Genomic DNA, 13075 nt, shown 5'->3' on the forward strand with positions numbered 1-13075 from the left:
TGACAGACACCGTGCCCACAGTGTTCAGGAAAAAGGCAGTGGCTCTGTGTGGGCGGGAGTGTGTTGCGTGGAGAGAACTGGAGACCAGCGGGAAGGGCCTGGAAAAGCAGCACCTAACAGCTTGTTCTTGTTCTGTGGAGCAACTACCCTTTCTCCCCCAGAATAAATTGAAAATCCTTCTAGAGCTGAGGCCTTAGAATCAGTTATGACCATTAAACTAAGAGAAAAAAACACTCTTTTTCTCTCAGGGGGAGAGGAATATGGCATATGAAATTCAGGCTGCCTGCTTACAGAGCCATTATCTCTTTTACTAAAATGTGTGGGCAAAACTGGACCAACAGTCAGCCAACAGCGAGACTTCCCACACACACAGGGTCAAAATGCAATGGTTCAATGTAAGATGGAGTGAAAAGATGTCAAGGCACAGTGTGACCAACAGGAACACATGGCAAACACTCAACACACTCAGTGAGGAGCAACCTACAGAAAAGCTTGATTGGCCCATCTTTTGTGGAAGCAGAAAGAACAAAGAAAATACAAAAAAAAAAAAAAATTAGATATGGTTAGAGTCAAGCCGCTCAGCAGTTCACGCACTCTTAGCAGAGAATTTCATGCTTCTTGGACACATTTCACAAGGCAGCACAGAGCCAAAAATTCATTTCCATTCGGGCCTGCCTTGAAGACTCACTTATTATTTTGTTTTAAAGAGTAATCCTTCTTAGAAAAGGGGAAAAAGTGATTTCATTATCGTGGTCCCAAACAGCCATATTGAACTGTGCTAGGTATTCCATAAGATATGGGCCATGTTTTAAAGAAATCATCAGCCAAGTGCAAATTCTCACTGTGAACTTTCAAAGCACCTTCTCCCAAAGAGACAGCCAAGGTTACAGACTGTCCCGCTGTCTGCCACAGACGACCGAAGAGGGAAATGGGAGCCAGACTGCTCTATCACAGATGTGAGGAAGCCTAACACTTCAAATGTACATTCCATGCTGTATATTTTCTCTATAAAATGCAAAGAAAACTTAACTAGATAAAATTAGAGGACGTCATTCAGGCCCCCCGTCTCGGCCACCACGAACACACCTGCTCATCGCCTACTGAAAAGATAGGCCATCCTGCTGCCCATGGATCCGAGGACCTAGCCATGTCACAGGCTTCTGGGTTCAGGAGCCCTTGGCCTATCATCGCAGCTCCGTCCTCCACCTCTACTGGGACATCCTGACTCTGGTCTCTTAATTCCAGGGAGAAAGTTAGCCCACACACTGGCAACACATCTCACAAAATGTGCTACGTAACGATCTTATAAAACAGAATATCTTGTCATCGTGTAACGGACACTTACGGCACCAAAGAGAAGTCAAGTCCCACACACACACAAAGGGGACAACCCCCAGCTGTAGCAGCCCTGAAGGCAGCAGTGGGTCATCAGCTGAACAGAGAGTTCCACACGGTAGAGCCGAGGCAATCAAGAAGCCGGCAAGGTTTTAAAACTAAGTTGTGGGAAGAGTCCAGAGAGGACAAGACTCCGAGGGGAGCCCGGGACCTGCACATCTCGGCCTCACGCCAAGGCAGTTCGGAGTTCTAGGTGAGAGCTCGGGGGAATGGAAGTGGAGGCTCCGTTGCGTTAGGTTTTGCCAAAGAGAAAGGAAGTGGTACCCGACCAGAGCCACCGCAGCAGCCACGTGCCACGGTGAGCGCTCTCAGGACGCTACGATGGAAGCCTCATCCGTGAGCCAGGCGCACACGGCAACTACAGGTGTTCACGCTCAGGGGCTGAGAGCAGCCTGTCGATGGAAGGGATTCCTGGGGCTTGTTAAGAGATTTTTGGTTCACATCCTAAAATCCAACAGGTCCACGATGACACACCTTCTAATTTTGTCCCTAGGAAGCAATACAAGTTCTAGAAGAAAGTAGTAGATGGGGGTGACCTTGAACGGTAGAACCAAATCACTGGATTACTGTGAGCACTTTCAACAGGCCTCTGGTTTGTTTCTTTGACAAGTTTATGGAAGTTGGGATGGAAGGAAACACCACAGATTCGGTGTGGAACAAGGTTGCTCAGGGTGGCTTTCTGGTGCCCCAAAGGGCTTCGGTCACAAGGATGAATTAGTCCTAGTGACTGGTCAGTACAGCTGCAGGTGGGACACTCTGGGGGATGGAGCGGGCAGTCGGGAAAACCTCTCACAGCTAAGACGGTCATCGAGACGTGGGACAGAAGGCTCTGAGAATACCGCACCCATCAGAGTGGTAGTTCTTCGTCGGAAATAAGAGACCTCTACAGGGACTGAAGTGCGGGAAGAAGGAGAATTATGTGATGTCAGAGATGGCACGGCAAAGCTCAGAGCAACTCAAAATGCCAGGGAAATGCTCCATGACGGGGAAAACAGCTTGTGGTATTTTTGAAAGGAGTAAAAAGTCACTTCCATGAGTCAAAACATCAGAACTTCTATTTCAAGGCATTAGAACCCCTCTCTTCCTCTAGCCCCCCAACACACTCTGTTTTATTTCTGGTGCAGGGGGGATACCGCACTTTGTGCTGGTGAGCAGGGGGCAGCGTGCACAACTCAGAAGCGTTTCCAGGCATGGCGACCCCGCTGTTGGCAACGCTTCCCTTGAAGGTTCAGTCGTATAGTGAATTCTGAGGTCTTCAGATGCACAGCAGAGATGCCTCGAAGCCTACATCGGGCAATCACACAGAAAGGCATTCTCCCCTTTTGCAAATGACACCGCAAATACCTTCCAAAACCAGAGCACCGCGTGTCAGAGCTCCGACTGGTACAGATGCTCACAAGTGCTTGATGGATCCATGAAAATGCACTGATCCCTAAGAATCTAACTTGTCTCTCGTCCCTTTTCCAGGTGGGCAGAGTGGAAGGTAGGAAGTCTGCAAAATCCAAACTCCCTGCTAGAGAGAGAGAGCTATGAGCTACCCAGAAAAAAACCCCTCCTGTGCATATCTTCCCCTTTCCTGCTCCATTAGCAGCAATGCTCTTGGATTAAGAGGAGGCACCTGGACTTGCAGGAGACCGGGACTTTCGAAAAGGCTTTAAAGCCTCCGGAGGTAACACAAATGAGTATTTCTTACACGGGTACCTGGGTCTGAGTTCTGTGCTCTTACCTGCTAATCCTGAGTTGAAAACCACTGTGGGTGAGGACGTCCCAGGCAGCGGGGGTGCAGAGGGAGGAGGAGGGGGTGGTAAAGGAGGAGCCGGCACAGTCTCAGCTGCAGGGCCTGGGAGAGGCGGGGGAGGAGGCGGTGGAGGAGGAGGTGGGGGAGGGGGTGGGGGTGGGGGCGGTGGTGGCATGGGTGGCGTTACCGGACCATTTTGCACTAGCAAAAGAGAAAACACAAATTGCCTTTGAAAACAGGGGAACGGTTTCACCTGCAGGATGTCACGTTCACATAAAATATCCAAAAAACAAAACACCGAAAAGGACAGGAATTTTTTTCAAAGACTAGAAAATCTCCTCACCGGCAAATAAAGAATATACTGCAACATATGTGAAAGCTTCAGCTTTAGAACCTTAATCTCAAAATGCAAAAAGTTTTTAAAATCAGAAAAAGGACCGGCCAACAAAAGCAGGCAAAGATCATAAACGGACAGTGGACAAAAGAAGAAATACAAATATCCTGATACTCTCCCAGTTCTCCCACTGAGGCTTCTTACCTGCTTCAGGTGTGTCTGACGATGGAGGTAGTGGGGGCGGAGGGGGGGGCAGGGGTCCCGAGGGGGCGACCCCCGTTACTGGTCCCACAAAGTTACCCACTGCCGCTTCTGACCCCGTGGACAATGTGCCAGAAGCCACGACTGGCAGAATAGCAATGTCCCCATCCCCCTTCTTCTGAATCTTAATGGTCCCTTGTTTCTCCAGTTCATGAATCTTTTTTTCCAGGGTAGACTGTCTTTGAATGGCTTCTTCTTTTTCTTTGACCATTTTCCTTAATGTGTGAACCTGGGTGTTTGCATCTTTGTAGATTTCCTGCAAAAAGAGCCCACAGTTAAGAGTTTATCTTCACATAACATTCATACCTTTTAGCATCAGATTGGCAAATTGAGGATCAAGGATTTAAGAGAGAAAAGAAAGAGAAGGAAAAAAAGGAAAACAAAGAAAAGAAGAGGAAGGAAGGAAGGAGAGAGAGAAAGACAGAGAGAGGGAAGGAGAGAGGGAGAAAACTCATACATACATAGGATTCCTATGGAACTCAGCCAGATGCTATAAAGTCCCATTCATTATCAATTGTTTATTGATAATGCATGCAATATATTCTAGCAATTGTTGCTGTCAATATAGTTCTTTCCACTAAGAAGTGCACCTAACTCAATATTCCCAGCAGGTGGAGAGGAACAAGGGAGAGATGACCCAAGAATAATTTTATAGCTGACTCTGGAATACCCTGAGGGTATCGGGTGGGGCAGCATGTTTTCCTTTTATTTATTTTAAAATTCATTTGTAACTCCAAGACACATATCAGCTAACAGTAGACAAAAGGCCCTAAGTCAGATGTGGACAGAAGTCAGACTGGGATTAAAAATCTGCAAAGCACGGAATAATCCACTCATGAATAACCAGGGGCTGATTGTTCTTGAATGGGGTTCTCTGGCCTTCACAACGCCCCCTTGACCAAGCTTAGGACAGCAATCTTTGTAACACTTTCCTTTTGGTATGCAGTTAACAGAACAGGCCAATGCTTCCCTCTACTGATTACTTAGCTCTGTCTAGATTTTTAGAAGAAAACAAAAAAGTTACAATTTTCAATTTAAAGGCCGTCCCCATTCCTTTTATTAGGGGCCCACCGAGGTTCCAATGAAAGGATTTTAATGGAACTTACTTGCTGGGTCTTGTACATGTGATCTCTCACCACAAACCTCCAGCAGGCAGGGACACATTCTTCACACCCTGTCTATTATTAATAATCTGAGAGTCTGACTTGAATTGAGTCCATATGCTACAACTTTGTCTCGATGTCGTGCCAAAAAATAAATTTCCTAGAGTTAACTGCAGGACATGTCAGAATATCAAGCAACACACACAGACATGATAGGCATCGCATAAAATGTGCCGTTTCATCAAGGATGGTGTAAAGGCAAGCCGTGTGCCTGAAAGCCCTCCAAGCGTTTGGGTGATTTTATGTTCTGTACAGTTCTGAGCACTCGGATAGCACTCCATAAATACCTGACACATAAGGTAAAACAATGCTAAGGCCAAATAAAATAGCTGGGATTATCTGTTAATAAAATGGATTGGTTTTGCTTTGCCTTCTTTCTTTCTTCCTTTTTTTTTTTTTTTTTTAATTTTTTTGGTGAATGCCATTAGGTCTCCCCTGTGTTGATTTCACCATTTCCATGGCAACCACCAAATCTGGTTTCAAGTAGAAGCAAAGCAAACAAAATACAAAGAAGTCCAAGTCCTAATAAAAATAAATAAGTGGCATGAATTAAATCCATGCCGTGTTTTTATTTCCGAGCAAATGGGTGATCCACTGAATCCACTCGGACTCGTCCAGATGGGAAAATATCGTTGCTCTCAAAACCTGTGGTAAGGAAGGACCGAACCCCCGACATTTCATTACATACACATGTATACATACCCTAATTATGTGTACTTTTCATCTGAGTATCACTTCTGAAACGGTTCCAATAAATATGTTGCATCAATGCATTCCTCTGACATGAATGTATCCCACGATCTACTAGGACTAAAGCCGGTGCACCTTGCCTGCAATGCCCATCTGGACCAGCTATCAGCAGCACACTTACTCGAACAACATCCAGCTCCTTGTTCCTCTGCATGAGCTGCTTTTCCAGTTCCACGATCTTGGACATGGCTTCATTTTCCGTGTCTTGCAGTTTTTCAGACAACTGTAAAGTTTTAAAAGGGAACCTGGGTCACAACACACGAGCATTGTGCTCAGGTCCTCAGTTCTCAGAAAGTGGAGCTCAAAAGCCATTCGGGGCCCATCAGGGTCCTGCATGTGTTCCACAAGCTGTTTTCTGGAAATGTGAATATTTCTAATAGGATTCTGAATACATATTTGTTTCTAATGGGAAATAATAATCTACACACGATCCTTAATAAAACCCATACATCAGCTCCTTAGTGTTTTGACCTACACAGTGCCTCTCCCTCTGTTTCTGCAGTAGTTGGCAAGCGTGGGGGACAGCAGGTAAGGCAAGAAGGGAAGGTGACCTTTCCTGCCCAAAGAAAAGGCCATTAGGCAAAAGCTTTTGAAAATCATTAGTCCACAAAACTTGGTTCTGTTATGACTAAAAACCAGCTGAGAAAACAGTACTGCTGGTTTTGACCCAAACTACCCAACTAATAAAAGTCATTTGGAGGGGCAGTTCAAATAAACAGGTGGCCTGCTACAAAAGTGGGCTATCTGAATATGGTCCTGCAACGCTGGCTAAGGCTTCCAGAGGAAGACGGGGTGAGCCATGTTTTCAATAGTTACTTTTCCCACAAGGCTCCGAAAGTGAGCAACGTCGGATTTCACTGAAAACGATCACAAGGGAAGAAGAGATCACAAGTAAAGAAAACCAGGGAGGCAAGGTGAGGAGGAAGGGTGGAGAGGAAAATGCCGATCAGGTTCAGAATTTGAGTCAACTCTCTTAAGGTAAGAAACACTGGGCCGGTAAGTGCCCTTCCTAAGTGGGGGCCAACCACGTCACTGCAGGACTTACAGTGTGGGGGGGGAGAGTTGGCTCACCAACTTGGCTTAACCACAGCCAAGAAGATGCCCATTTTCAGAGTGATGGACGAAGGTGAAGGATGTCAAGCACGTTTGATACTCTCAACTAAGAAAATGTGGAGGAAAATAAGTGACCATTCAAATGGGGGAAAACGATATTGCTCCAAAAAGAGACTATTCATTTACAACAAAGGACACTGTCAAGCAGAATTCAACAAAAGAATTTGGTCCTCACAATGCTGGGGTCTCTAAGAAGCACCATTTTTCTGTTCATTCCTGCAATATTCAAATATCTGCTTAATGGATAAACACATGAACAGCCTCTGAAGGCCTTCAGACTCAAATTCAACTTAGTCTGTGGAAAGAAAAATCCCTCAAAGAAAAATGAGCCCCTGCCCTGAAATGGAGTTGATGTTATACTGAGAGGACAACTCGAAGAAGAGGACATAAGGGAATGCTCACTAATTTCCTTGAAAATGCCTATTGTTGAAAAGAATCTTTTGAGAACTTCCGTAAGCACAAGGCAAGACTGTGCAGACAGGCATCATGAAGACACAAGATCACCCTGTCCACGGGTTTGTGTGGACACACTGGTTAGAGCGTGACTTATATTCCCCAGACTCTGAGTGAAATATAACTTACTGACACATCACACCAAACTCCCACAGAGGCTGGTGTGGGCGGTATCTTGCCTGGCTAGTCACGGTAGTTGCACTGAGGGAGAGGGCCAGGTGAGAGGCGGGGAAGACACAAGTAACAGTCTATTAGCCCTAGGGCTTATTTTCGTTGCTAGAACCCATCTTCCATGGGCCTGTGTGAGCACATGTGGTAGAAAATTATTTCTATTCAGAAGAATAGGAATAGAATAGGACTTCTACACCTCAGCCCAAATTCACATATTCGAGTGACATTTCCCCCCTACACAGTGCCAATCACCTCACTCTTGGGGGCCTGTCTGTAACTAGGATGGCTAGGACATCTGGGCTCAGCAGAAATCGAGCACATGAGCGAATAAGGCAAGGCGACAGATTCCCTCGGTTTTAAGTAACAAACATGCTTTCTTTGAAAGAACCCCAAGTGGCTTTTGATGGCTCCCTATCTCCAGCTGCAGCTTACATCTCTCCACTCCAAACCCTTTCACTGACCGCCATGACAGCTAACACTTATTCTGCCTGGCACCCAGTTATACACAAACAGTGTCTCCTTTTGCGAGATGTAGTTACATGAGAAATGTTTTCTTCCAGCTCTTCCACTCTCTCCAAGGCCGCATTCTTGGTTTCAGCATCCTCCAGCAGAGCCCCCACATCGAACACGTTGTCCAGGTAAGCTTGAATCTGCACCTGCAGCTTGTCGCTCTCCGTGTGCTTCAGTTTCTAGACACCAAAGCGCAAGAGAAGGCGGCGTTAGCGCAGCCGCGGAAAGAGAACATAAGGGTACGGCAGCCTACACGGTTTTGTTTGTTCCAAATACTCTGGTCTTTTCCAAGAGACGGTTTGATGTCTCGGCCTCCTCAAGAGAACTACAGTGTTCAGAGTGTGCGACGAAGAAGCTACCAGCAGATCAGTTTCTGGCGAATACCCTCTCCCAGATATACACACATTTCCTCCCTGATCCTTCCTATAGATATATTCCCCATATCGACATATTCCAAACCAAAACATTTTGACACAGGTGAAATCAGACAATAGAAAAATTAAAAGCAGCTTCGGACGGGGGCAAAGGGTCCCAGTAACATAAATTTGAGAAGCATCTGTGTGCAGAAGAGGTTAGAGTAGGCGTAATCTGCCTGCGTAAAGAAGGTAGTTCCACTGAGGAAGAGGGTTAGGCGGGAGGTAGGGAAGACATGGATACAGCATATCAGCCCCGGGGCTTATCAATAAATTGCTAGAATCCACCCTCCATGATAACTTCCCCAAGATACCGCCCCCGTATACGGAGCTCAGGGCTCCCCAAAGCACAGATCAGGAAGCTTTCCTCTACTCCCTGCATTACAGGCCCAGCGTCCCAAAGGAAGTCAACCAGCTTTAAGGTGAAATTAGAGATCAAGAAAATCTGTGAATCTTCCTTACAAGTAAGGTAAGTCCTGACTTCGCCTGGGGGAAAGGATGAGTAGCTAGAATAATCCAGCATATGGAGGACACCAATCAACATATAGGGAACAAATCAATGGCTACTTACAAGTCTGGGTTTTTGTAAACCAATGAAGCATTTACCTATTATATGCTTATAATACTAATCTTCTAACCACCTCTATCAGGGTCCAGAACCAACAGACCAAGAAGTTAAAGAAACACAGAGTTTTGGAAAAAAATTTTAAGTTTTTAAAATTTTCAGAGGAATTATGCTCTACATAAACTCTCAGGGAGATAGATTTGCTCCTAGGTCTAATCGGAAATTCCGTAACTTAGCTTGTCCTTAAGACCGCACGTTCCGTCTTAGTTTAGGAGAACAAGCTAAAAAGACACCTGAAGAAGGGCAAAGCCTAGAAAGGAAAATAAAGCAGCAGTGAGGCAGGTTTTCTCACCAAGTACATGATGAGTAATGGGCACTTCCTGATGTGTTCCTCTCGCCATCACAGCCTGCAGCCTGAAGAGGCTCTGCACGACCATCACAAAACGGAACCCACAACACCGTTAGCGACCTACACACCCAGCGTGTGCTCAAACCCGGCCACTCTCAGAGCAGGCAGGCAAAGAGGGGGGAGAAACCTTGAACTCAGAGCAGGTAAAACTTTTCAATACCTATTCTGTCAAAGATATTAGTGATTATTTAAGTAAGAAAACAAGCAACTCTTCAGTGGAAATCCATCAGGCCTCTCCCTGCATACAGTCCTTAGACAACGTTAGGCCAATCTCTCCAAGGGCAGCCCAGCTGGTATGCTAAGCCAGGTCACGAGCTCAGAGAGTGACGGATGCTAGGACTCGGCCTCACAATACACTGTAATTCCCTGACTTCCCCCCAACAAAGACGGGCAGCTGAACTCTGGAGAGGTCCAAGGGAAGCACTTCTATCTTCTCCGTGGCTAGAAACAGACTGGAAATTGAGGTTAACAATTCTTGCCCTCTCGCTAGTGGCCTTTCAAACTCAAGTGGACCACTGCTGTACAGAAGGGAAAACAAAACCACTCAAGAAGCGAAGGACATGGGGGCGTCCTGTGCACACACAGCTACTCAAGTCCATTTACGATTTGCACATCAACTTGCTATTTCTTAGGTGAAGAACTACAGGGAACTGGCTGAGCTCTTCTGCAGGGGAGCCAAAGAAAGAGAAACTTTAGACCTCCTGCTCCCATGAACTTAAACGTGCAACAACCAAAGCCACAAAGGCGTTAAACAGAATGTAACCGCTACACGAGGAAGTCTCTAGTGTCCATTTCCTCATTATTTTTTTATGCTCTAAGCATTTATTCATCACTCTCTAACAGTCTTGGTTTGATTTCCCCTGCCCAGCTGGGGTCCCTAAAGTAACCAAAAACGTGGATTGCCCAAGAGTCCGGATGAAGGGTGCAACGAGACTGGACGCAGACCGAGCTCAAAAGTGGAGGAAAGCTGCGGCAAGGCTACAGGGGTCGTCTGGCTCCAGGACTAAGCTGGCAGAAGACAGCCCGAGGGCCCAGGAGGTCTGCAAGAATCCAGTATCTCTGGCCGATTTCATCACTTAGATAGGTTCCCTTTAACCAGCGCTATAGTACCCAACCACTTAGAGCTTCAAGCGCTCGTTAGCCACTGCGGAAGGGTATCTGAAGGCAGGCAAAGTAAGTCTTACATTGGAGCCAAAGGCCACAGCTCTACTTACATCCAAGTATTCATCCAGGCCTAACTTGGTAAACTCGTACTGGAGGTGAACTCTGAAATTCATGTCCTCTACTGAATGGACTACGATGTTAATGAACTGCATAGACGCCACCTGCAATGAAATTGCCAACGGGTTACAGGGCTCCAAACCGGTTTTCTCAGTTTAATCACGGGCGGATGCTTTCAATGTCACACATCTAAACGTACTTACCCGTCTCCTTCTCTTCACTTCGCTGGGTCTTTACCAACATTTTATCGTTTTTTTTTAATTCAAAAGTCATAAAGATACCACCGTAAGAGGCCACTCCTCATCCACTAGGATGACGATAATCATAATGCAAGTGCTGCAAGGAGGTGACGCCGTGGAACGCGCATCCACTTGGGATGAAAAGCAGCGCAGCCGCTTTGAAACGTCTGGCGGTTCCATTAAATGTTAAAAACAGAGTTTCCATAGGACCCAGCAATCCTGCTCCTCGGTACGCGCCCGCGGGACAAGAAAATGCAGGCCCGTATAGAAACTCACACACAAATGTTCCTAAAGCATTATTCACAACCCGACGTGGGGATAAAATCATCACTGTCCATCAGCTATGGGATTAAAATAATGTGCTATCTCCATACAGTGGACTGTTATGGGACGAAGTACTGACGCATCCGACAGTGTGGATGAGCTCGAACACCGTGCTACGTGAAACAAATCGTCCTAACAGGCCACATAGATTACGATGCCGTTCAGATCCAATACCCAGAACGGGCACATCTGTGGAGATAGAAAGATCAGAAGCTGCCTAGGACTGGGGATGGGAAAACGGGCAGCGGCTACTGATGAGGATTCTTTCTGGGGTGACAAAGTGTTCTCAAGTAGACCGCAGAGATGGCTGCACAACTCTGCAAATATGCAAAAAATATGCTGAATTGTCCACTTTCAACGTGGGAAGTTACATGTTACGTTAATCACCTCTCAGCAAAACTTTCTAAAAAGTCTTACGGGTATACAGAACAAACAGTGTAAGGTATCCCAGGCGTATCATAGAAAATGTGAACAATCTTATAAAAAAGAACATTTAAAAAATCTCCTATCATCGTACCACAGGATAATCTCTTCTAAAATTTCACTGTGGGCCCTACTATACCAACAAGATCGTAACAGGATCTCTGCCCCAACTTTCCATTTTAAACAATCAACTGGTTTCTATTCCACAAAAGCCTTGGATTTACTGCTTTCTCTCCATAACTGCATCGTGGCCCCGAGAGCTGCCACAGAGAAAACCAGTTCCTGGTTTGGTAAAGAACAAAACAAAGTTGAATAGATCTATTTTGCCGTTTTTTTGTTTTGTTTTGTTTTTTCCAAGATTCTGCTCTTAAGTAATCTCTACCCCCAGCATAGGGCTCCAACTTATAACTCCAAGATCAGGAGTTGCATGCTGTACCAACTGAGCTAGCCAGGTGCCCCTCTTTTGCTCTTAATAGTGACATTTATGGTGAAAGTATCTTACTAATGTTTTCCCTCTATGGGTAAACATGGTCTCTGCAAGGAGGTGAAATGAATGAGGGATCCAGATTCACATTTACTCTGAAAACTGCCTTCCTTCCTCTCTCCTCCAAACCCAGTTCCTTTTACCTTTTTTTTTTTCCCAAGTGTTCCTATCAAGTTAAGTTCTCCTTTGAGTGTAAGTCATACATTAGATATCTCTGGAAGACAGGTCAACTCTCTAGCTTACAAGGAGACTCTTTTGCAATTTACTAAAAAATGATTTCAGGTTCTGTGGTTAAATGAGCTAAAGATTTTGTCAGGTTTTTTGTTTGCTTGGTTTTGTTTTGTTTGTTTTTGTTTTTGTCCACAAAAAAATACAGAAAAAGTTCTTATGCTATGTTAGAAAAATTTATATTTTATGAGGAATAAGTTGTTCAGGAGCTTGTACAACTGAACTGCAGGCCCAAGGACAGTTTAAGAAGAGCTTCATTTTCTGGAGGAAAATATGGTTCAATTCTGGCATCTTTCCATTTCTCTTCTGAATATCTGTTGAGTTTTAAGATATGCCTGAGAGGCAACTCTCTGCTAGGCAGCAGAGGAATCGAGCACAGGACCCTGTAGACTAGCAGCTCCGAAATAAGCTTCCTCGCTGCATGTGTGTATAAATAAATGGCAAGAAATATACTCTCCCTTGTAAACAGTGCGGGCATTTTGATGGGCTTCATTGTACAATGATAATTTCAGCAGAAACTCAAATGGTAGGGAGATTCCCAAGGGGTGATAATGACCAAGGTGGGTCACGTGTAACACAGCAAGGAACGGCGTGGACCACGGCAAACCGGAAGGGGGATCTTCAGACTAAAAATAAGAGTAACTTGGCTTCAGCGGCTGATACTCTGCAAGCCCAGGAGCCTCACGTTAGCCACAATTTTTACTTAAAAAAAAAATTAGACATCTGTATTTTTATGCACCATTTCCAAATTTTTTAGGGAGGGACATCACCATCTGACTCAACTAACGAGCCTGTAGGTGGGCTTTGGCCTGGAAGCCTCCAGTTTGCCACCTCACCCTTTGGGGACAAAGAAGTTTCCTCTTTGAAGGCAGAGGAAAGAA

At 45.5% G+C, this 13075-nt stretch overlaps 1 protein-coding gene across 3 annotated transcripts in view; it reads right to left on the bottom strand.

Moving 5' to 3' along the window:
- Nucleotides 1–13075, bottom strand: part of FMNL2 (formin like 2) — a 304966-nt gene that overhangs the window by 21569 nt on the left and 270322 nt on the right. For all 3 annotated transcript variants that reach the window (XM_040644919.1, XM_040644915.1, XM_040644925.1), the window contains exons 11-15: nt 10490–10600; nt 7918–8067; nt 5763–5864; nt 3672–3984; nt 3122–3334 (exon numbers count right to left, since the gene is read on the bottom strand). In XM_040644919.1, the coding sequence (XP_040500853.1) occupies nt 3122–3334; nt 3672–3984; nt 5763–5864; nt 7918–8067; nt 10490–10600 (889 nt within the window). The remainder of the gene's footprint in view (nt 1–3121; nt 3335–3671; nt 3985–5762; nt 5865–7917; nt 8068–10489; nt 10601–13075) is intronic.

This window comes from Ursus maritimus, unplaced genomic scaffold, assembly GCF_017311325.1.
Source record: "Ursus maritimus isolate PB19 unplaced genomic scaffold, ASM1731132v1 scaffold_1, whole genome shotgun sequence".
Lineage (NCBI taxonomy): Eukaryota > Metazoa > Chordata > Mammalia > Carnivora > Ursidae > Ursus > Ursus maritimus.